This window comes from Haliaeetus albicilla, chromosome 8 (assembly GCF_947461875.1).
Source record: "Haliaeetus albicilla chromosome 8, bHalAlb1.1, whole genome shotgun sequence".
Taxonomy (NCBI): Eukaryota; Metazoa; Chordata; class Aves; order Accipitriformes; family Accipitridae; genus Haliaeetus; species Haliaeetus albicilla.
Window position 1 is genome coordinate 20,195,074 of NC_091490.1, and position 25,642 is coordinate 20,220,715.

Consider the following 25,642-nt stretch of genomic DNA (forward strand, 5'->3'; position numbering starts at 1 on the left):
TACCTTTAAGAAAAAAATATTTATTTATAAAAATACACTGGGATCAGTTTGAGAAGTGTGGCAATAAATACAGTTCAAGGAAGAAAAAGCATTTCTACATGGATATATTATGGCACAATAAAAGGTAAATGCACCATCAATCATGGGACTTCTGTTGGCTCAAGACTTTATACAAGCTCCCTTTTTAGTAAGACAACTATTTCGAAGTTTGGTCAGTGTTGATAATGGAATGAATACACAATCACAAACGCACACTTATGTCTAATGCAGGACTTACCATTAGCAAACAATACCTTAGAAACATAGTAATGATATTTAAATCACTAACATGATGTCTTAGATTTCGTTGGCAAAGACCACATTTAACTTTAAGTGTGAAATTCTTTCATCTGGAAAACAGAAAAGCTGTAAATATGTAAAATGAAGGCTTAAGGTGGTATGTAAATACCTACTTAGGTAGAAATTGTGAAAATGCATAGCTCCTTATTAGACGACCTGGCTGTACAAGAGCACTCCCCCTTTCACAGTATTCCTTTTACTTCATATGCAGTTATTGTTTATGCTGTAGACTACAACTGTTACAGCACTAAAGGCAACTAGACAGGGAAAGGGCAGAGAAAGGAGAAAGGAATGTATGTAAGGCAATATTTCTTCAGGTACATTAAGCATAGTGTGTAGGAAAGACAGGTAACAATTCCACAAGGCTAGTTTCGTTCTTACTGAATAAAATAATGGCCTAATACTGAACTTCTGATGCAAAGCTAATAATCAATGCCCTGGTCACTGTACTGACCATGGTAATCTCTTTGATAGTCATCTTGGTACTCTCCGTGATAGTCATCTGGATATTCTGCCTGATAATCGCTATCGCTGATTTCTGACCCATTAGTTCCTGTTCCTTGGCTGCCATTATGAATGACAGGTTCTGTTGGTGCAGCACAGTATTTGGGGTCATACACTTGTCGTCCAAGCCCATACACACTCATTCCCTTCTGTGAAGCTACTTTGTTGGTACCCATTTGTAATGAAATAGTTGAGTTATCCACAGGTTGTAATATGTGCTTCTGATCGTAGATGTCTCTCCTGGTACCTGGTGCCAGCATACCAGCCTAATAAAACAGGATTGTAGAGGTTCAGTAAGAAGGTCAAGAGCTGGAATTACTAGGTCTTTGATTACAACTAGTACACCTTACTGGAAGTGCTAGAAAGTAGGATTGAAGTGTAACAAAACATAGCACAGCAGTATGTGTTCACTAATAGGTAAGTCACAGAAGAAAGTCCTTACAGAAAGGTCCAGTTTATTTTCCTCTTTGGAAAGAATATACTAAGTGTTCAGACTGAGGTAGTGCCCAGGAAGCAATTTCTTTTTTGCCTCTGTCTAGTTAGTACTTGAAGTGAAGTTACTGTTTTCTTCTGGTATAACACAGCCAGCCAGAAATTCTAGAAGCACCTGGTCATTTCTATGCCTTAAGATATTCAGCACAGAACACACTGGTTAGTGTTAAGAAATTCAAGTTCTTCAATTACTGCGTAAAAGCACAGCTGAACTGTACCCTCTCACTGCTGCCAGTTAGACGCTGCTACTGCATGCAACTCACAGGTACTCCTATCCCACCAGACTCTCCCAGGTTGAGAGTTGTATCTGCTCTACAAATGTCATGCGCAGTCCTGCTTACCTGACTGGCTCCTTTGTTAGTGCCCATCTGTAGGCTAATTGTTGTCTGGTCAAATGGCTTATCAGTTTGCATTTTTGGATCATAGAGGTGTCTTCTAGTTCCATAAGCAGTCATGCCTGCCTGACTGGCACACTTGTTGGTGCCCATCTTTATTGGAGAAAGGAAGAGGTGGACAGAAAAAGTGGTTTTTATTTGTACAGCAAGCATAGTCTATGGAAACAAATATGGTTTGTAACTGTGATGGCTGACGGAAAAAGTAATTATAGTGCATGCTTTCTGCATGTAGCTTGACCACTACCTGTAATAAATTACCCTTTCTCCATACTGAGCTTCAAAATGAAAAATAAAGGCAACTGTCATCTTAAGGCATTTCACTGACTGGCATTTGCCCAACTGCATTGCAATTAGAATGGATGGAAGCATCAAAATGCAATAATTAAATTTTACCATGGCCAGTAATGATTCGATTACACTTCCACAACTTCTCTACCACAGGCATTTTAAGATTTTATGCCAGTTATTTTGGTTTTTATGACTATTAAGGAAAGCGGAGAGGAAAAAAAAAAGTTTCTACCATATAAGGAGCTTTAGCTGTCCAAAGACTCCTACTTTTAAAACTGCTTTAGAGGACACTCCTAATATTAGCAGTTTCTTTCCTCCTTATCACTCTTACTGCAGATCTAAAACAAACAGAAGAACCTTCTAGGCAGTCACTTGAGCTTATAAAGCCAATCAACTGCTGACAAGAATTAAAACCTCATACCTCTTTCCATGATAAGAATATATTGTAATTCTGCAGCTGTTTTTGCATAAACCATATATCAGTTAAAACAAGAAAGTTATTTTCAAATATAACAGATTAGCTGCAAACTTGAATTTCTTTCTTACCTGCAGGCCAATTACACTTTGACCAGCTTTTAGTTTTCCTGCATCAAAACTTCGTGCTTGTTTCTCTGCATATTTGACACCAATATCAATTGTAGTATGAAAACCTTTAGTTTTTGCCTATTTAGGGAGAGGGAAAATAGAATATTCAGTGTTTAAAGTATATTTTCTGCTACTAGAACACTGGCTTTATGGCCCTGACCCTGAACTCTCAAGGGATGCCACAAGCAGGTTTATCTCTTATGAGACACAATCTGTGTTGGGGTGAGAGAAGGTAACAGTTCTGCATGCCATTTGAAGGCAGCACTCCAAAGCTACGCAAGTATCTTGTCAGAAGGATATTCTGCAGGGATTAGTGTTCTCCTGTGAGCCTCCCCAGTTCCGTGTATGCACACGCAGCACCAGAGCAAGGCTATCTGCAGTCAAGAATCCTAACTCTGAACGCTGGAGGCATGCGGTAGAACACAGCCCTCTGAAGTGCAATCTCTGCTGTATCTCCGACTCACAGCAGTATCTGTCTCCTCTCCTGACAGGCTGTATGCTTTTTTTCTGTATTTACATCAGTGGTAAGGGTTTGTCTGGACTGGCATGTGGATTTGTGCCAATTCCAGGGGTACAAATACTTACCAGACCTGCTAGCGCCACTAGAGTAGTCTGTACTTGAGTCATATTTCCATTTTCAAAAAGATCATTTGCTTCAAAAATATCATGTGGCTTCATGCCGTAGACTTGGATGGCTTTGATAAAATTCCCAATGTTCTCCAGCTAAACAGAAACAAAGAAGTGTTTTCTGCTCAGTGTTTCAATTCAGAAACTAAGTAATTTTAAAGCTTTCTGGTGTTGATGGGTTTGTTTTGCTTGTTTTGCACAAGTTCTGTGCTTTGTGCAAACTGGACAAAACAGTTGGCATGGTTAAGAGTGACTGGTGGGAAGTATGAGATTATTTTTCATTAGTTTTAATACTGACTTCAGAAATCAATCTAAGCGTTTATTTAGCCTGGCATCTCTCCATCAGTGAGTATCACATACTTTGTTAGAGGGGGCTTTGATGACAAAACTGTCTCAACTGTGTCCATTCCAAGAGAAATCCTAATCTAAAACCTGCTTCAAATTGGAAATTTGACATAGTGTCCGTGCTATCTGACTTCAGCAATTGATAATTTTGAGTAAAATAAAGTCATAACTATGTGGATAGTAAGAACATTTAACTTAGGTTGAAGGTATCATCTTGCTCACTTCCTGGAACAAATTCAACTAAGCTTTTCGGGGTTATTAGCACTTTCTTGCACTGTGCACTGTAGAAATTGGAAAGCAATATGGATTATAAGGAGTAAGGACTGAATCTCATCTTTCCTTCTGAAGTCTTAAGAGGTATTAAAACTTTTTAAAAACATAAAAATCCTCCACCATATTTAGAAGTGTTCAATGCCAATAAACCCAAGAGGCTGACATAGCAGTATTAAGGTAGACCCAGCAACAGTAAAGGCAGTCAACTCTGACCAGCAACCCTTCCACGGCTCGTTCTAAATGCATGTTGCCTTTGATAGTCCTTTGGGAGTGGTGGTGGTGGGGAGTGCTAGATAGAGCACTCATAAGAAATCAAATCTGGATATACTGAAATAAAATACATACTGTAGTTTGCACCATATTGTTTTCTGAGTTCTGTTACACAACCATTTCTTCTCAGACTCTTCGGGTCCTTTCCCTCCCCATCCTTTTCAGCTGCTTTCTCAGGAGGACACTTCATACAGTGATGTCCAGGTACATGCAAGCTGTTGACCTAACGCCTTTGCAGCACTGTCTGGATGGTAAACTCCAGTTGTGATTTAATAAAAAAAGTTAGCAGCTTTATTTTAACTTGGAAAAAAGGCCTTGCTATAGGGCTATATGTTGTTCTTCCATCTGAAATTTCACCTAACAGCTAACACACTACTATTAAATATGTATACTCAACTGCCATTTATGAGCCATCTCAGCTATAGTTGCTTTCTGTTAAATGCTGTTCATGTATGCAGTATCCTCAACTGTTGTGTATGTATCATATACAGAACTTGGTGTTACTAAGATTTAAGGTGTACTATATTCACAGCAAATTTGTTAATACAGAACAAAAGAACTGTTTGGGGGTTGGAGGGGTTAGAGGTGTAGTTTTGGGGGTTTTTTTGTTTTACCTGGTGCCAATTTAGTTTTGATTGATTAATTTTCTTCACTGATCCTGGCTGCAGCTTATTTATAAGCCTGGGAAGGTGAAAAAAAGGGAAATGCTTAAACAATAAATCTCATCCTTATACCATCTGTGCAGGCATCATATAATATTTTCACTCATGCTTTATTAGTTGCATTAGTTTCATCAAAATGGTTAATTTTTTTTGTTTATACAGAGTACCTAGCTCAGATCTCAGGTCTAACAAGTCTAACAGACCGTAAGAATTATTGTGTGCCATTTGATTATTACAGAAAAGAGCTTCACCATTAAATTTAGAAATACTTAGAAATCTTTTCTGAAAAATAAAGGAGATTTAAGTTTTCATTCTTTTCCATAGTTTCAAAGAAGCTCTCTCCCACCCTACTGTCAGCTATCATTGACAATTATCGTTGATGTGTTTGAAGGGGAGTCTTCAAAAAGTCCCTCCTTAGTTCCTCAGAAGTGGAAAACTGTTAAAAATAAGGTTACTTAATAAACGCTTACTCGCATAAGATTATGCCATCTTTTAATCCCAGTTGAAAGTTTGTTCCAATGCTCAGCCCTGTAACCTCTTCTATCCAGTTACGCAGATCTTCTTCTATCTGGGGGTCATATTTCAGGGCAATCTGTAACACAAGCAGTTATAAAGTTACTTTATGAGAGAAAACTGCAACTCTTCCCCCCCACCCCTCCAAACCATTTCAAAGAGTATGCTATAGCATTTATCCAGTAATTTTATTGCTGGATTTTAAACTGAATTTTAAATATCAGAGTACAGATGTAAGTCTCTTATCTCTTTTACTATAATGTTTATGGCTTTACTAAATGTTTATCTGCAAATAGTGCTTTGAAGCACTTAACAGTTCTTCCTACTGTAAGAATTGCTGGAGCTTGTGAATAGTCTTGCGACAGCTGCAGAGGAATGATGACCTTTTTGAAAAAATATTCTACCCAAGTTGTACTTCAGCAGGAAGTAAAAAAGTGAAATAGTGTGTTATAAACACAAGAAGTCTCAATTGCCATGCTATCAGTACTGCTGCTCAAATGTAGATTTTTACACAGGAACTTTATTATATAATAGATTTTAAGTTATTCAGCCAAAGAGTATGGTGGGTTTGCTTTTTTAGCTAGGTTATGATTAATGGAGATGACCTACTAAGTTTTCCTCTTGTTGCTACATTTAGTTATCTTGCTGGGGATTCTGAGGGTTGTGTGTGTGGCTTTTTTAAGTTTTAGTATGCCTGCTACTTCTCTTTTCTTTGGCCTTGCTGGAAGACTCTGATGGAAGAAACTGTGATCTCATGTCTTAATTGCAAAGAGAGAAAACCTGCAATGGTCTTTGAAGTTAAAGGCATCAGAGGCCCAGAGTTGTTAGCAAGGTGACTTAAAAACTCCTTTTCCAGATGTTCAGACTTCACTACTCAGTGCGTCAGTTTATACTTTAGTCACTGGAAATCAATCCATGTGAATGGAATGCTTAAAACTGGTAAACTTCAAAAATGCTAGCAGCTAACAGGGTCCTTGCTCCACTCTCTGTCCTTTGTTCCCTTCCCCTCCCCTGAAGACACTGAGAAGCAGCTCAAGCTTCCTTCAGCCTAAACCTGTTACTTTTGCAATACTTTTCAATATTGGCGAGTGAGAGAAAAGGGATTATATCATTGAAAGCATTGCTACTTTTTCTGCAAACAAAACAAGTTACCCGAGTACAAGATTTTTATGGCATAAATAACCTCTGCTAGTGCAGAGGTTGGCAACACTTTTCCACCTTCATTAGAAGTTGTCCCACATGGATCAGTGAGTGAGATGGGGAATGAGGGAGCTACCATGAGAAATCTGACAGGCAAGCACAGAATATACTTGCAGTGTTTCTAACTAATGGAAAATCAGCTCAGCTACCAACAGTTGCTTACAAATTCCTGACAAGAAACTCATGTAAAGCCATTTACATTCAGATGAAAATGTAAATTTCAGACTTTTTACATATAGTCTTTGACTTCAGCACAGAAAGGTCAGATATTAGTACTTATTTATACTGCAGGACATTATAATTCCAACCTATCCAAATTACTTGGATAGAGGCAATTGCTACATTTTAGCTAGCGTTAGTAATCCCCAACTCCAAACTGACCAAACTAAAAATTACACTATTCTGTTCTCTATTTTTCTTCTAAAGGGAATGGAAAATTCCTGTATCTCTGGCTTTACTTCAAAAACTTGTCTGAGTAATACTTATTTTCTTTAGACTATCTGTAACAGTGGTGCTGTGGTGCCTTGGTTACAGATCAGGATAACGGACTAAGCCATTCCCTTATTCAGATCTTGAGTAGTGTAAAATTCTGTGCAATATTCTGCACAAGATGACAAGTACCTCAGTGCTTAGACCAAAGCTGGTCTAAAATAATCAAGGTACCCCTTTTCTCATTGAAGGAAAAAGGAAGAAAGCTCAGGTAATACTGCCAGCGTGAGGAAAATCTCATGACTACTTTTTTTTTTTTGTTTTAATCACACCTTTTGGATATTAGATAGCTAAGATGAGCAGCAGACCAGAAAAGCTAGTTGAAGTTCACAGCTTCATAGAGGAAGCTGCTGCATTTTTGTCTCTTGGGTAACAGATAGTCCTCTTGTACCTTCCTTAAGTTTAGCACCAGAAGCGGTACAACTACATTCTTCATTTATAGTGATGGTAATAATAGTAAAGGGTGGGTAGCCCCTTTTCTGAGGGGCTACCAGAAAGGTTAATGTCTTGAAAATGGTGTATGAGGAAGTTGGTTATCATCTTTCTCCTTCCTAACCTGGTGATTATCTTACAAACTACTTTTCATGGCTGTTTTTATTTCCTATGGAAACAAGCCTTATGTGATCACAGCCTTAATTTGTGTCCCCAGTAGCATTTGGCAGAACTCAACTAGCTTGTTCAAACTTACAGAGGAGCAGCAGTCTTGGACATAACTAAGTTGTTATTTTGTGTGAAAATAAGTATCTGTGCAATGGAGAAAGATCCCAAAACATCCCCAAAAGACTGAAACATAGCATCATACTCTTCTTGCACATTAGAGAATCTACAGAGATCTTACAAAAGTGATCTTGCCCACACAATCTTAAATTACATGTACAGACAAGACATACAGCAGATAATATGTTTCTGTACACCCGTTTAAAAGAAGAAACAGGATTTGTAGAAAGGCCAGAACTTGGTATGTTCTGATACTCCAGTTAGAAGACAGCAGACAATCTGGGCTGGTCATTTTTGTGTTGACAGTTCATACTACATTAAAATCACCATTCTAACGTGCATGTGGGTACAGAGAGGGGTTTAAGCTAATCTCTTCCACGAGTTTTTAGTTAGTTAGAAATGTAACGAACACTATGCTTTCTGAAAATTCAGGCTGTTTTGTTTTCAGTGTAGCTTAAAGACAATGCTAAGTCATATTTTAGCCATCCTGCAGTTGGTTTTGTGTGGAATACAACTGGAATTGTCTTTCTACAACTTAATTTATTTTTAAGTGCTGGTAATACCTTTTTTTTTTTAAAAAAAAAAGAGGAAATTAAGTCCATGATTATGCCACCAAGAGACAGATTTTAAAGATCACTCTATCTCCTCCCTCCCAATATTTTAAAATAAATAAATAAATAGGTAAGCCAGTAAGAGTGAGAACCCTAAAGTCTTCTGTAAGCATGGCTATTTTAATCTTTCTTGGCAAGTATATAAAGGAAAAAAATGGCAAAAAAATTCCTCATTTAATACTATGTGCATTCCATATGTGAGATTACAACTGAGTTGAATATTAAATTGCTGCCCCCGTTGCTTGGGGAACTTAGAGGTAATCAGATGGAATTTTATGACTTCTGAAAAATATTTACTTTGTGTTGAAGTACTTTACCATGTGTTCAAATCTCAAGTTTTTCAAGGGGTTTTAAATTGTCTTGGGGTATCACTACACTGCTTATCTAGAGATACGATATAAAAAAATGCTTATACATGTGAGGAAACTTGTCTTATTGCCACTAAAAACATTAGTATTAAATCTGCTAGGTTTTGGAATTGCCTTCACTACTGTACAGTTTGACTTAAATATGGTAAAGTTTTTGTTCTGATTTTTTTGAACTAGTGGCAAACTAGGTTACAAAAAGTGAAAAGTGGTGATAGTTTCTTTGAAAATTATACTCAATCTACCTGGAAAGCTAGAGACATGGAAACTTTAGAATCTGGTTTTAAACATGTGACAAGAAGGGGTTACACAAGGAGAGTGACAGGCACTACCAGAAGCGAGTCATTATGCTTACTCTGAATTCTTAGGTCTTTTACTCCTGATGGCACAACCAGAAGTTATGTAACACTAAGTTAGTGAAAAATTCATATTTTCCACACATCTATCAGAGTTGTTCCAGTTTTTCTTTGATTGCTATCTATGAGGGGAAGCTGGAAGCTTTGATATAAATGAAAACAATTTTATGGCTTTTTCCATTACTACTAATCAACATGCCAATATTTGATCCTTTTTAAGTACTGAACTTTCATGTTTAAATCTTACAAGTCTACAGCAAAAGAAAATACTGGCTACTGAAGATGAAAGGAGTAGCTAAGCAGCCTCATTCAAAGTATACATCATCAGTGCCATGGAAAAAAAGCTACAGTTTCAGAGCACTGTAGAAAAGATTCATTGTAGCAATGGATATAAAGATTTTATAATGGTTTAAAACCAGATAGCAGGAAGCCAACTGTTTCTTTCTTTACTTTGTTCTGACAAATCTTGAAAGATGTATAAAGTTGTAAATGCTACTATTTTTGTTGACGTACAAGAGGTACAGGTTTAATAGAAGTATCTTTGAAAGGAAACTAAAGTTTATACAAGTGGTCAAAATTATAGGTGATCTAAGGTTGTGGGAGGAAAAGAGGAGGTGTTACTTGCCTATTACAAGCTGATATACATACATGTATGCCAATGTATGCCTCAGGCTAGAATCCTTGGGTTAAACTTGATTCCTCTGGTAACTTCACACCCGATTCTTGCATCTTGTTCTGTTCAGGTAGGACTTTCCTGTTTGGGACCTCTTACAGTGTAAAAACCCTCCCTCCATCTGTAGTACAAGAACAGCAATCATCACTCTTTTTATCAAGTGTATGGATTCCTGGAAACAAATGAAGTTATGCTGGCCAACTTTAATGATCTGTCTGTGTCCCTTGAAGTTACTCAATGTGCCTGTAGCATGTTAAGCTTGAGTGATGAAGTTAACCAGTATTTCACACCATAAATGATATCATATGTCCTTTTATACTAATCTTTTCCAAATTACACAGTACACACTGTACACCAAGGGCTACATATATGCCAAATCTCTAGTTTAAGAGTTCAGCTGTCTATATTGCTGCTACTCTGGAAAAATACAGTAACAGTATCTCCAGAAGAGTTTAAGCACACTGCATGTCTTTTTACAAGTCACTGGGACTAACAAACAGAAAACTTAGTAAGTTAAAAAGCAGGTATAAAAGATAAAACTTTCAAAGTTACCCATCATGTCATAACAGCTCACACCTTAGTTCTGATGAAACTTTTGACTAAAGCATCAGGCTTTATGCCCCCACAGAAGGGGTCAAATGTTTAACATGCAGCCCACTAAATTTAAAGTACTAGTAAGCATTTGAAGAAACTGCTCTCTGGTCAAAAGTTTTAACAATAAAAGCATGTGCTTGTCAAAATGAGTGAACAACTCTGTCATAGGAACTATGTTCATCAACAAAACCTAAGATTTATACACATATAAAAGTGCAACATAGGTGGTATGTCAGTGTTTTCCAAGGTAAATGAAGTACAGGGCCATGTACTGCAAGAGAAATAGCTGGGAATTTGCTTCAAGATAGTATATGAAGAGGTTACACACATACTTTTTCACCATGGTGAACAGAAAAATAAATAAAGCCCTAAGTTTTAGATGTCTGTTAATATTCTTCATGGGGGGAAATTTGGTGTGGCCCATATCCTTGCTTAAAGTGACACAGAATTACTGATTTTCGAGTAAAAAAAAGATTGAGTAGAGAAAGCTTGCTGCATACTCTAATGAGTATGGCAGCATATTTATCTCATACTGAATTTAATCCACATCTAGCCAGGGGTTTTAATGTTAATTTTATTTTTACACATTTAGGTCATAAACTACTGAAAGCAAATAAAGATAACTAAGGGAAAAGTCCAGCTTTTAAGACCTAAAGTTGTACAGTTTAAATTTTAAGCAGCAATTTGTTCCTATATCAACTTTTCAATTTTTATTAATTTGGAACTATCTGAGTGAAACCGAATTTTTATGGTTTCAGTGGTGCCTACAAACATCCTTTGCACTGAAATAAGTACCACCCTCAGGAGCAATTTGTCTTGCAGAGGCCAAAGATACCAATGCTGATACTTCTTTATCGTTTGCTTGGCACTATTTTGCAATGAGATCTTTCTCCTCCCCTTTTTAAGGCTTTATGATAGTATGGGGAAAGACAAAAGCATAATTATCTCCTGGTATCAAGGCAGAAGCTCTCAGAAGCCCTTACTCCTCAGAAGTGAGAATGAGGCAGACTACATGGCCAGTCCCAAGTTATTCTGCAGAATTCCAGCTACTGGCACCTGAGCTGCCCCGTTCTGTTCAACGCCTGCTGTTCCAGAACACAGTTCTGAATCTCACATCTAAAATTTTCACAGCAAAATGTCTGGGACAAAAAAGTGTTAAGAGCTTACTGGTTATGTGAATAACCAAGAGAAAGGCACAGAACAGTAAGCGTTCTTCTCATAAGCAGAAAGAAAGGTTTTATAGATTTTTTTTTTTTTTTAATTATATAGCTGAGTTAAAACTTTCTCATTAAAATTCTATGGTCTAAATAGATTAGTGTACATATCTAATCTTCAGCTTCAGAGATGAGGGAGAGTGACAAGGACATAATCAGTATTTTTCTGCAGAACAGTTCTAGCTGTCTGCCAACAGAGTTGTTATTTAGTCATAGAATAAATAAATAGTGTACCTTTTGAAGTTGAGAGAGAGAACCTAAGACAATGGGAAAATACAAGGTTTTGATTTTTACTGAAGGTGGGTGAGAAGAGGGAGTGACAGGATACCAAGGTTATTGTTAAGTGAAGCTTCTTGCCATTTGAGCTACCAACCCAATGACCTCTCATCATAACAACAAATTGAAATTCCCTGTTAATTTCCTGTATGTTGACCAGGACTACATGTAAAAGGAAATGTCAGAAGAGACATATTTGTGCACAAGAAACCTGAACGTAAAGGGAATGTAAAAATCCAGATGAAAACCAAAGGCAGAAGTACTTAAAAAACTGAAAGCCATGATTAAGTATGCCCTGGTATTTGAACATGTATTTTTTTTCCTGTCATCATGGACTGTTGTACAGAAAATCAGAGAACACACTGTGTTAACACTAATATTGAAAGATCTCACTATATCCCACTATGCTACTTAGCACAAAAATTTTACAGCTGTATCCATTTTGCTTAATATTCAACAGTATTTTTTTGTTATGTGTAGCATAATTGATAACTTGCCAACATTTCACTGTTTTCTCTGTAAATCAAAATTTAGGCTACAATCTTTAAAGGAGGAATGGATGAGCATTAATCCAAAATTCCTGGCACTCTTCCCATAGGCACCAGTTTAAACTCTGTGAAGCAAGAGCAAGCCATTCCTCAAAGTTTCCAAGTCATCTTACAAGTAAGATGCCTGTAGTCATGCATGGTGTTTGTTGCCAGATCAGCAGGCTGGAAGAACTAAGTGTTCTACTCCCTGGCTGTCCAGTATGATTTTGTGACAGCTTGCAAACTATTCAAGAAGCAAACACTACCACCTCTTCCCTCAGAGCGCACTAACAACTCGGATGTACGCCTGCCCTTGGACTGAATACTGGTTCCCTCTCATTCCCTGCAGCTGCACTACTGCAACGCTCTCACCCATTCAGATCTGTTCTCGCAGTTCTTCTCACATTTCTTATTCTTATCATTTCTTGTCATAGTCACAATTTTCTGGCTTGTAACTCCAATTCTCCTTAGTCATCAGCTTCCACTTTCAACTGTAGCACTTTCTGGTCCTGCCACCACACATTATACTTCTTGATGTCGAGTCCCTTTGCACTGTATCTTTAGTCTCTACATTGCTGAATAGTTTAAATTTCTTCACAGTACATGGTTTCAGTAATATTCACTACCTATTATTTGAACTCATTGCTGCTTTCATCTGAAAAAGCACTAGGACATGAAGTTTCTTCTCAGCTAAGACAGTGCTGATCCAACCCCACGCAAAAAAGCCTGTTATTCCCTGAGGATAACAGATTCTCCTTGCTTTGAAACCTGTGCCCAGTATGACTGGCTGGAGCTCTGATATGGCACAGCAAACCTGGGCAGGTTCCGACATCACTAGCAGTAATGTCTTCTGAAACAACGTGCAGAGTGCTGCACTGAAAATATTGGTAACCTGCTGTACTGACAGACTTCAGTGATACCTAGCTGCTCTTGTTTTTTTGGGTTTTTTGGGGGGGGGGAATTTAACAGAACAATCTGGCCCATAAACAGCAAAACCCCCCAAAATCAATCTAGTTTTTCTAGTAGTAACCCAAGAAGTGTCTCCCGAGACAACTTCTACTGTAACTCTGGTGGAACGGTAGGTCTCAAAGGCTAGATGGAGCCTGCAAACAGAAACAGTAACATCAATTATCATTGTATCTTTCTGAGGGTAGTTTTCTAATCTATTGCTAAGCAATCCAAGAAATTCTTTCAAGTTTACTTACTTTTCTCCCCAATAGAATAGCTTTTAAAATATATCACATTACAAGCGAACTGTATTGGGTTGATATTCCCCAAGGCCCAACTGTGTTGACGAGTCTTCCAACCTCACCTTCCAAATAAAACAGGACCACAAAATCCAATTATTTAAGTCTGAGTCTCTCTCCATGCCTTTTTTCTTCTCTTCAAACCCTATTCACTTATCAAAACCCAGAGGAATTATGTTTTACAGCAGCAACCAGCTAATTAGTAACTCGTACCTCTCAAAAAAGTTAGCTAAAGAAAACTGAAGTCTGTCCATGCAAGCTTTGCATTTGTTACTCAAAATGCACATTGCCTCTGCCTCTCCAGCACAGACCATGCTGCATTTTCTCAGCACATTTTTTAAAGGTAAACCTCAAGACGCTGCTGCTTTCATGCATCTTTTGCCCCCACCCAATAAGTTCAGACACTTGACTGCTCACTGCCACTTGCGATCCCAGGCACAGGCTTGACTGAAAAATGAACCAGATGACATGGCAGGTCCCAAGGTAATGGGCATTTCCCAATTAATAGTGCTCATTGTTTCCCACCGACTGCTCTGATCCTATTTGGTCGCCTGTCAGCCTGCTCCGACTTAATTCCGTGAACTCACATTAGCTGAACAGGCTAACTGAGGTGCCTGTGATAAGTATTCATATGGAAAATACAGATTTCTCTCATTCTTACCACCACTTTGTCCTTGCACAAAATGATTCATTCTGTGGGGTTTTGTAATTTAGGTGAAAGATGTGATTTCTTGAAGTTCCTTAGCTTCTACTAGATAGCAAAGTCTGCCTAGATTTATCTTTCATACAGGTAGTGGATCAAAATCTCTGAATTCACACATAGCATGTTTTTCTGGTTGAGGTAATTTTCCCCATATCCAGTTTTCTTACCAGAAGCACAAGACATGCAGATTTCACACCCTAGGCTTTAGAAAATCTTGCCTATCAGCTGCTTCATATTATTGTTTTGCTTTACCACCACCAAAAAAATTGGAAGAATTAATTCAGCACAAAGAATGAAAATAATCTGCTTCTGCTGCTCCCTGCCCTCCATTTCAGCCCCTCCCCTCCCAGGTATATCTCTGACCGGTTAAAGTTCAGTAGCTGATGCACAATGTTGATTATATTCCAGGAAACATCCAAAACTATTTCTGATATGGCAACCCAGGCAAGTTGTGCTTTAAGAGCATAAAAGGAGTTATAAGAAGAATATGATCTACAATTAATGTGATTTTTTTTTTTAAAAAGTGATGACCACAAACACATTACAAAACATCTACTTAATTTTGTAATAATATCCATCTTTAAAGGCCTAGCATTGAAATTTAGGTTACTGAAGAAAGTCTAAGAAAAGGAAGACAGAGTATTTGAAATTTACATAGCTCCTATAGGCAGTTCTATATAAATCATAAAATCTGTATAGCAGATAGCTGGACAGATATTGAAAAAAAAATTATGATTAGATGAACTTTTAGCTCAACTTTTTGTTTAATGAAAATGTAGTTTAAGTTATATAAAAATCAAGCCATAAGCCTGCTATATTGAAGTTTATAATAAGTACAAAACAAAGTGTTACCATTAAAGTAGGAAAGACAGTCAAACTCCTAAGTAAGAGGTTCTGATTAAACACCCTGCAATAACTTCTAAACCAACATTTTTCAGCAATTAAGCACAAGCAGAAAGAACAGTTAGCACTGCTAGGGGTGGGTAGGGGATGTACATATGCACTCCATCCAAAACTTAGGATACTGCAAGGCAAGTTGTAGTCTCATTAAGCTGCACACCTGAATTCACTGTAGGTTTGAAATGCACAAGCAGCAGTATGTGTGGGCAATGCTGTATTGCAAATGACATGTGAGAGAGGTCCCAATCTTCGATTATTTAAGGTTCCATTATTCTTATGTAGAACAAAATGCTCAGGTGCCCTGACTGAACTCTAACTTTGTTAATGTTTTGTTCCAATTCTTTTTCATCCATTCAAAGACCAGTTCTTTATCTCTGATGTTTAACCTCACAGCTTTTTTGTTAATTTTTGTATTAAAACCTGCTAGATTCAAATAGAAGTACCTTTCCATATCACAAACATTTTCATACCATCATTTATTAATGATAAAGGATGCTATCAAGACAGACCATAGTAAAAGGCAATAGTCTTTATTTTCTTAGAAAGTTACTTGTACTTTTTACTTTTATTGGGGCATGGTTAATACAATGATGTCAGCAAGGTAAGGGGACAGCTTCTTGCAAAAATAAGCAAAGAACATTTACCCTTAAAACGCTAGATATGTATCTGAACTACATATGCTTCATTGACTTAACACTGTATTGACTTTCATATACAATATATAATGTAACTTCAAATTGATCCCACGTAGTGTTACAAAGTTAACCAAAGCAGTGGCAGCTCAAGCTAGTCAGGTGGTGGGAATCTCAACAGGAGCTGCAGTACAGGTCCTGTTCCAGTGCATCCTTCCATTTGGTGCGTACTGGCCTGAGCTCTACTGAGTTGTGCTCTCTCCATGCTCAGCACAGAAGGGAAATGTGTTCTGGTGGGGCCCATGTTAGCAGCGAGGTAAGAACTGGCTTTCACCACAAATATTTGAATAGAACCAAATCCCTTCCCAAATGCACAAGTCTGTTATGCCTTATCTTTTGCTGGGAAGGATTCTAGCATTTAGTCAATTGATTAAGGACAACAGAAAAATACTTTTCAATTAAATTACTCTTATTCAAGCAAAACCAGGAATACTAAGATAATGGTCTCTGCCAAGAGGCTGTAGCAGTGGAAATATCAACAGGAAAGCAATATAACAGGAGAGCTTTCTTAGCAGGAAAGCAAAATAAAGTTTTTATAGTAGTAACATCCGGTTTTACTCTGGGAAGAGCCATGGTCCAAACATGCAAAGCAGAGTAGGAAGATTTGTTTAGAATCCATCTATAATTCAGCCAGCTAGGACTTGCAGTAGATCAGATCCCACCTTCATGAAAGCATTTTAGAATAGCAAGGAAGTGCAGAAATATTTAGGTTTTGCCCAAATTTAGGAAAAGACTTGGTGTTCAAGTCCTGCAGGGTATATGCACAAGCCATGTACAGTTTCACTTTGCTATACCACTTAAGGATTACTCTGTAACCAAAAGGATGTCTGCATAAATAAAGTCCTCAAGAAAAATCCTGTTTAGACCCCACAAGACCAGGTCAAGACTTGGAAGAGAAGCAGCAAAGGCACTGAATGGTTAAAGTCCAACTTTGAGGAGCGAGTGAGGATCAGTAGCCAGAGCAAGTTCAGACTCCCAAGGCTTAAAGCACACTTGGCCCAGCTGCTGGGACTGGGTAAGGCAGTTTGGTGAGAGTCCAAACAGGGCACTAGACTGTAGCTGTGACAGCAACACTTCATGCCTTGCTGTAATGGTCTTCTCTTACTGCCAGCTCCTCCAGTGTGACTAACACCTTCAAGTCTTTGTAAATAATACATCTAGAATCATATCTGCTTCAGGTAAAAGATAGGTCTATATAAGCAACAAGAGGTTTAATTATGTCTCCCCTCCTAATATCAACTAAACTCTGCACTGTTTCAAGGAGGGGGAAAAAAAAAAAAAGGAGGGAGGGGGGAAGGTTTTGTTGAGGGTTTTGTGATTTTTTTTTTTCAAGAAAAAAACCCCAAACATAGAACCACCCACCTGAAGAAAGTCAAAACTGTCTTTGAGAAGGACGCTGTAATTCAATCCCACTAAATAGAAACAACATAAGTTACTCTGAGGCATTACTGCAAAACCAAAAATATTTACCCAAAAGAGAGCATTTGCTGCTGAATATAGCTATACAAGTTAACAGTTTTTTAGAATCAGATAGTTACAAAAAGCATTTTTAAGCAAAAGAGTCCCTCTTAAAGAAAAAAAAAAAGGAAGTATTTTCACATGATCTCACTTAGAAAAAATCTGTTTCAAATTGCCCTACGTGTCCTGGCCTTAAGCCTGTTTTTACTAAAGGCCTTTCCTGTACAGTTCCATAGGGGATGGGAATCTCTACAAAGTTTGCCTTAAAAGGATGCGTCAGATGCACAGTGTATATACGGTGTTACATAGCTACAGAAGCTAACAATTCTGAGTCCAAAGAAGTTTCTATCTTTTATTCTCCAAGACAAACTATAAATTATTCAGGGACAAGAAAAAGCCTCCAAATTAATGTTCTTGCAAAAAAGCCGAGGTGAGAAAAAATCAGAGACATGCCATTATCTCAAAACAATGCATGCATGCATCCATCCATCTTTTAAGGGTATTGACTCAGCAACAGAAATAATAGATATTTTTCTGTAAATTTTAAACTAAGTCTAACTCCAAAACCACACAAAAAGCACATTCATTTGTACATTTTAAACAAGCAAACATTACTGTTTGCAAACTAACTTTTTATTTTCCGAGACTACTAATCCCATTTAATCATCATGACTCTGTCAAACTTTGCTTTCTTCAGAGGTGTTCTGGCCATAGGAGGTATACCGTGAGCTTGCACATAAAGGATGCAAGACTTGATCCTTGTCCTGCACCCTTAAACGTTAACCTCGGCAAGTTTTATGTTTTTCTATCCCAGTAAAATTTTATTAATCTACCAGAAAAAAAGTCACTATAATACATTTTATAAATTCACAGAAAGTGCTCTAAGTTTTAAAGTACAAACACAGTGTGCTTCCTAAGGTTAAATATAACAACAGTTTACAGCAAACATCCTCACTCTTTAATTTACTTGGGCACCATGCTTTGCTGGCAGCAGCACTGGTAGTTTCCATCTGTGCTGACCTCATGCACACACACAGGAGCAGACTGGTCTAGCGCTCCACCTCTGCTTTGATGTTCATAAGGCAGCAGTAGCTAATCCCAGCTATGTCATGCCATTCGTCACCTTCCTCCTAGAAAAACTAGTGTAAGCCAAGAGACAGAACTGGAAATTACATCCCTCACACAGGACTTAACACGGGGCAGTGATACATGTCTCACAGTTCAAGAATGGCTGTGCACTGTTCCAAGTGACAGTTTGGAGACACATAAGGACTCCAAAAGACAACTGTCAACTTGGCAATGACATGTCAAGGTTTACTGGGGATTTAAACTATTGAGAAAAAGAAATTAACTCCTGTGTAGTGGTTTACAGCAATAACTACCAGATGTTACTAGGGTGGCCACTTTCACAGGTTTGTTTCATCTCATCTACTCAGGGGCTACTGACCAGTGAAACTGCATATAGGGTACGTCTACCTAACAGGGTTGTGCAAGGGCTCCCAAAGCCAAGTGTCCTTGTTTGTGGGCTTGGGCAAGTAAGTGTGCAGAATGGGCAACGCTTGGCTGAAAAACACAGGAGGCTTTAAGCAGATGGCAGGGTTTCCAACGTCCAAGTTGCTGGCAAGGGAAGTGTTTCTGTGGCAAATTACTTGCTTCTGCTTATCACAAAAAGATACGTATCATAGGTATGATAGTTTCATCGCCATCAGTTTGTACTTGTTAGTAGGTCTACTTATTACTGCTGTAGTATTAATACTTCTATTGAAGTAGCCACAGAACTGGAAACCTATACCTGATACACGCTCAAGGGAGCAGACCTGTCCTGAGACAGTAACAGTGAAAGAGGAAAATGGATTAGACACATCAAGGTAGACAGAGCAGGCACACCGCTGGAAGATTCTCCACTGCTGGAATACCTTCCTCCTTCAAAAAAAATCTAACCAAAACATGTAGCTATTGATTAGGGCTACTGCATTAATACCACTTCTCAATCAATATGAGAACTCTTTGCACATGGGATCTTACACTAGGAGAATACAAATTAATAGATTACTGCAGCTTAATAAAGCTTGTGTTTCACTGGGTTTCTTTAAAAAAAAAATCCTCTGCAGAATTTCCAGCAAAAGGCTAAACTCACGTTTCAGCAATTGAGGTAGCAAACACGTTCTCAGAAGCTGAAGAGCCTTCTGCCCAGAAAAGGAATACTGGATGATTTGGAAGTCGGGGGAAGCATGCAGGACCATTTTCTAAGAAGTGTTGTTGAACCCAAGTTACTGAAATCACAAGCCTGACAAAATACAAGTCTTCATTGTTTATATCGCTAATGTGTTTTAAGTGATACATGTAGTTATTATGCCAAACCTTGACTGACTGTAAGTTTAGCTATGGAATTATTCCACTGTCGTATTTATGTTTTGTGGACAGTTTTACTATTGACTCAGCTATCAAAACTGTACCGTTAAGTACTATCCTCTTATGTTGAATGCATTCTATGCATCTAGTTGATAGATTTCTTGACTAAACCTATAGCAGAAGTTTTCACTCAGCATTTCATTCATCTCTGTGTATTACAGTTATAAAAGAGGTTTGGGAACAGCTCCTAAAAAAATAGGATGCTTGAAGATTAACACAGTGAGAGATTTCTGGAAGACAATAAATATAAAAGACAAAGTTGTTCATTTGAACTGCAGATCTGTTACTAAAGCCTGGATCCAGCTAGAAAAAAATTCACAATTGTTTGAAAAAAATACAGAAATTGGACACAAAGAGAAAAGTTTCAGTGCTATGCACATTGAAACTAATATTTAGCTAATAAATGTTGACTTCAAGAGCTATGATCAACTATCAGCAACCATGACTTAATTGGAGCAAACTGAAATTCAATGCTTGATCTTGCAAAATCCTTCTGCGACCTCCCCTGAAATTCCTTTTGTAAAATCTCAGTGTATACATTTCTATTATAATATTTCTGACAGCACCAAAATATTGGATTTTTAATTTATTCTCCATGCGACAAACTGAAGATTTGTATCATAGACAAGGTCACAGAGGCTGATTTTATTTTAAACTAAACACCTGGATTTAATTCAAAACTTGTAAATTAAAGATATTGCTTCTTTAAAAGCTATATAGACATCTACGTACAAGAGAATGGGAATGCAGAGATCCTATACTGTCAGTTATTATCACTGGAGATATCCACCTGTGCTCTCAAAGTGTAAGTTTTCATTGCCTTTATCCAATAATCCCCATTCTTATTACATCGTTTCAGACTACATTAATAGAAATACACTATCAGCAGCAAACATTCTTACCTAAGGCTCAAAATTCAGTGAGCGAACCTAAAAGTTTGCTAAAAGAAAATAGTCTACAGGAAGTATGGAAAGGGTAAAACAAGTATATAGTAGGAACAGTTACATTTTAAGAAGGAAAAGGGTATTGTTACCGTTTTGAAAGGAGGAGAGAGAAACAGGAAGGAGAGGGCCTAACAGTCCAACTATAGGCAGCCAAAATATCATCTAGGTATTAAATCACTAATTAAAAAATCTGAACATTAATGATTTGAATGTGGTTCCCAGTTTAAAATATTCACAAAAAAAGTAATTTCTGGACAAGCAGTTAAATCTGTTTATTTGGCCTGTAGCAAGTAAAATACAGTACAAGAATTTTTTCCTCGGCAGTTTCAGGAGGATCACAATAATCATACCTAGGACTGGTTAGCATTATTCACCACAGACTTCAATTCTTTTTCATTAATCTGTATTTGCTCTTGAGAAGGAAAGCAGGAAGTACTGCTGCCCTCCTGCACACTTGCAAAATAGGAGATATTTTGTTTACAGGCTTCATTCGTCTAACAGCCTCCAGTGTAAAAAGTTTGTTTCCCTTCTTTTTCCATGTTGCTAGCACTTGACCCTTCAGGGTGGCAGCTTCAGGGACAGACTAACTCACCTCAGTTACTCTGCTGTCTTTAAAAAGTTTGGAAAATGGTACTGACCAGCGCCAGCTTCCTGACAGAGGGATGGCTTGGAAGGGAAGTCAGAGACTAGAGTCAAGACACGGAATAGCCAAATGCTATGCAACGTTTAACTCCCCATACAGATCATATTTCTGCCCATCCCTCCTTTCACATGGAGATGAAACTGGCAGTGTATCAAACATAAGAAGAGGGAGAAGATAAATGCCTGCCTGATACAAATACCATTTCCATGGGAAGGGTGGAGTCACTAGGAAGCAGCTGAATGAACTGGAATGAACCTCTCCTTCCCCTGCCCAGCATTCCTGTTTGCTCCACACCTTATGCAGTGGAGCAAAAGCTTCTGCTAATTTCTTACTTACCTCAGTTGTAAATCAGAGACAAACATAACATTAGTTTGTAGCTTTATCTAATTGCATCACCATCTCAAGCTATGCTAACTCAGGTACTGCAGAAACTCTCCCATTGCTTAAGAAAATTTATTGCCTGCAGAAGAAACTATCCATTTCAATTAGCTTAAAGGGCTCCTCACTGAATATTTGTTTTAGATCAAATATCTTCTGTGATCTCAAGTAAACAGGGAATCAGCTTCAAAGGGATTACACTAGTTTGACTACCATTTATCATGCAGACAAGTTTCCTTACAGCTGGGAACCAGTACACAAATTCCATCCTTTCTTTGTAGGAACAAGGAAAAGAGATCCATAACAGAGACCAGACACCTTATTGGTGTGAACTAAGGTAAGGAGCAAAACGAGAGGGGTGGAGCCTCAAAAGGACAACAACAACAACAACAACAAATAATAATAATAATAATAAAAAAAGCCCTAAACACCAAACTAAACAAAGATTTTAAGCTGGGAGACAGAATCTTGAACATCAATTAAACAAAATTCTTATAAAGCATCAGGACATGTTATATTCATCTATTCAAATACCATAGCAAACAAAAGGTCTCTCTGAAAGCTAATACAATGCCTAAATGAGAAAATAAAGAATAAAAACCAAAACCAAGAGACTTTTCTATCCAGCACAGCTGGGCCCTCAGGCAGCATAGCTATCAACATGTCTGTTTTCTGCAGAAAAACACTACTTGGGGATTAGCACTGAAAATTTCAAATAAGGGTATCTAAACATTCACATCGTTCAAGCAGGAAGGTACCACAGATACTTACAAACATTACACCAACACCACATTAAAAAAACCCAAAAACATAACACAGTGGTTTGCACAGAGGCTGTTTTAGAAAGCGTGATTGATTAAGATCAGTACCAAAAAATGACCCACGAAGAGTTGGAAACTAGATGTTGTTCTTCAAATCTTTATGAGACAGAAGGGTCTGGAAAAAAGAATTTCTGATCTCTACAGAGACATTATTCTCTGATCCTCTAGAATTATACAGAGAAGCAGAAACATATATACTGCACAGACCTATGGAAGATACTAGATAGGAGGTATGCAATATATCTGTCTATAACAGAATTGCTTTGAAATTTGATCTCTTACAGTAAGAGCAACATTCTCAAAGTTCAAAGCTATATCTTTTGCTGGGGTTTTGTTGGGTTTGTTTTTTTGTTTGGTTTTTTTTAAATGAAGATGAGTTCATTTGTCTTTGGCACATCTGAATAATTTTTTTATGGCACTGCTGCATTGACTTTTCCAGGGACTGCAGCAGAAGCCTGCATACAAGTAAACTGAAGCTGCCACAGAACATCCATCCCTCTGTAATATTTGCATTAAAGAAAGCAGAGAGAGTGAGTGAAATAACAGACACTCAGCAAGATAAAGTAGAAAGCCCTTTGCATAAAGGTGTGAAATACGCCAGTTTCAAACCCTCTGTTAATGCACAGGCTTGGAACAGTTCCTCTCAGGAGGCCCTAAGCAAGTGGATGACAATAAGAAACTGAAAGAAAGAACAAAGAATTTCTTCCCATCTTGTCCTCATAAAGGGATCACTGTTAAGCCTACATGATTCTGTCAATATTTTTGAAGTAGAAGAGCATTTACTTCCTTCCTAATTGACACACAACAATATACAACATATGTTTTATTGTCTGTTTTTTTTAGATTGTAACGGTGTAGATAAATCACTAAGTTTAGACGTTGGGAGCAATGGCTCTGGAAGACATTTGGCTACATGATGTCATCAAACTTTGCAGCAGAACCCCACAACCATCCTGAGAAAGCCCATAAAGGAAAAAAAAAAAAAAGTATATTTTGTAAAGCTTCCAACACTTTAACTTAGACTTTCTGCATAAATTACAATGCTTAAAGTGAACTACTTTTTTCCCTCCTCCCCCTTCTACTCAGCCAGAAGTAAAACAGGATTTGGGGATGCGCTGAGGCCTGAAACCAGACATGTGTGTGAAATAACCAGTTATTAAAAACCACGTTTAGAATTTGAGCCTGTGAATAAAGACACGGTACACCACCTCATCCCTAGTTGTTTACCGGGGTCATTTTTATTGCAAAGGTTTTTCCTCTCACCAGGTAATTGTTCGCTGCAAGGTAACAGCCTGCGTAACAGGACACTAACCAGCCTAAGCACCTTTTGCTCCACAGAACACGAGAAAAAAAATCAACGACGAGTCAGAGCAACTCAGTAAAACAGGGCACGGAGGGCCCACGCCTCTCCGGCAGCAAAGGCTCGGCTGCTGCCAGCGGAGACTTTTTTTTGCTGCTCTAAACCGAAGCGCCGGGTGCTGCGACAAGCCCCTGTCACAGCAGCGACCGCGCGGTGCTGTCCCTGCCGGAGGCGCTCTCGGCAGGGAGGATCGCTCCGGGAAGGCCCCGCCAGCGCCGGGCCGGGGACCCCCGAGCGCCCGCTCTCCCCCGAGGCGCGAGGCCGGGCGCCCCCGCGCGCCTTTGTGTGCCCCCGCCGGGCGGGGCGGGGCGGGGCCGCGCCGGGCAGACAATGCGCGGTCTGTGCGGGGCCCACGCCGATTGGCCGCGCGCCGCCCGTGCCCATGATGTCATGCGGCTGGAATGCGCCGCGCGGGGGGCCGGGACGCGCCGCTCGTCTCATCTGCTCCGCTCTGCTCGGGCCGGCTGTGTCCTGCCCCGGCGGGGCCGGCGCTGCCCGCTGCTCCGCGCCCCGCCGACCCGCTCCCCTCCGCCGGCCCCGGCGAGAGGACAAGCGGCGGCGGGGGCGAGCGGGACGTCCCCTGCCAGGGCCGCCGGCGCGGGCAGGTGCAGCCCGGGCGGCGGCACGAGCCGCAGCGCGAATCGCGGCGCCGCGCGCGGGCCCGCCCGGCGCTGACAACGCTCCCGCTCCCGCCGCGGCAGCAAGTTCCCCGAGGGGCGCCGCGGAAGACAGCGCTGTCCCGGGGCCGGCGGCGGGAGCGTCCTCCCCCGGCCGGCACCTCGCGGGGTGGGCGGGGGACCCCTTCCCTCCCCTCCCCTTCCCTCCGCCGCCGGCAGCCGGAGGCAGCGAAGCCCGGCGCCGCGTCCCGTCCCGCCCCCGCCGGCCCGGTGCAGACAAAGCCCGGTCGAGCCCCGCGCCGATCGCCCAGTACCTTGTTCTTGACCTCGGCGGAGAGCCCGTAGGAGGGCCCCTTGTTGAAGTGGGTCATGTCGGCGGTCTCCCCGCTGCCTGGGGGCGCTGGTCGCAGGCGCTGGCGGCTCCGGGCTGAGGCGAGAGTCCGCCCGCGGCCGCGGAAAGTTCTAGTCCCTCCCTCACGGCCCGGCCCCACCGCCCTCCCCGCGACCGTTGGAGCCGCCCGCGCGCCAATCGGGGCGCGGGGCTGCGGCAGCCCCTCCCGGCCCGTCTGGGGAGGGGGCGCGCGGCCGCGGGGGAGGGGCGCGCGGCCGCCTGGCCCCGCCCCTGCGCGCCCCGCCCACCGCCGGGTGCCGCCCGGGGGGGGTCCGGGCCGGGGCCGCTGCGGAGCGGAGCGGGGGAACGTCAGCGGGAAAGAATCCGCTGCCACCGAGGGCCGCCGCGGGAAAGCGCCGCCGGGAGCCGCCGCGGAATGCGCCGCCGCCGCCGCGGATTCCTACCGCATGCGGCGCCCCCGCGGGGAGCGGGAGGGGGGGGTCTCTGTGAGGGACCGGCGGCCCCGGCTCCGGCCCGGCCCGACCCGACCCGGCCCGGCCCGACCCGGCCCGGTTTTGCCCTGCCCCGCCGCTCACGAGGGCCTCCTCGCCCCCGGCTAGCGAACGGCCGGTGCGCGGTGGGAAGCCACCGCCGGACCGGGATGACAGCGCCGGCAAAGCAGCCGGGAAGTCGGGGAGGCCGGCGGTGGCTCCCCGTTGCGGGGCGGTGCCTTCCCTCAGGCCCTTCCCGGATGGTGCGAGACCGGGGGCTCCCGCCCGCCGCCGGGGAGGAGGGCTCGGAGAGCCCGGCCTGAGGGGTGG

At 40.7% G+C, this 25,642-nt stretch overlaps 1 protein-coding gene across 1 annotated transcript; it reads right to left on the bottom strand.

Moving 5' to 3' along the window:
* Nucleotides 1-24,972, bottom strand: CNN3 (calponin 3). The gene is made up of 7 exons (XM_069789304.1): nt 24,805-24,972; nt 5,251-5,372; nt 4,733-4,799; nt 3,189-3,326; nt 2,565-2,681; nt 1,677-1,823; nt 1-1,109 (listed from the first exon to the last, which is right to left on the bottom strand). The coding sequence occupies exons 1-7, from the start codon at nt 24,859-24,861 to the stop codon at nt 762-764; spliced, it is 996 nt and encodes a 331-aa protein (XP_069645405.1). The 5' UTR covers nt 24,862-24,972; the 3' UTR covers nt 1-761.
* Between the last annotated feature and the right edge of the window lie 670 nt (nt 24,973-25,642).

Coding starts and splice junctions, on each gene's coding strand:
- CNN3 (XM_069789304.1), bottom strand. CDS start 24,861: ATGACCCACTTCAACAAGGGGCCCTCCTACGGGCTCTCCGCCGAGGTC. Junction 4,800..5,250: donor GATGGCATAATCTTATGCGA/GTAAGCGTTTAT, acceptor TCACCTTCCCAG/GCTTATAAATAAGCTGCAGC. Junction 1,824..2,564: donor AAAGTGTAATTGGCCTGCAG/GTAAGAAAGAAA, acceptor TCTCCAATAAAG/ATGGGCACCAACAAGTGTGC.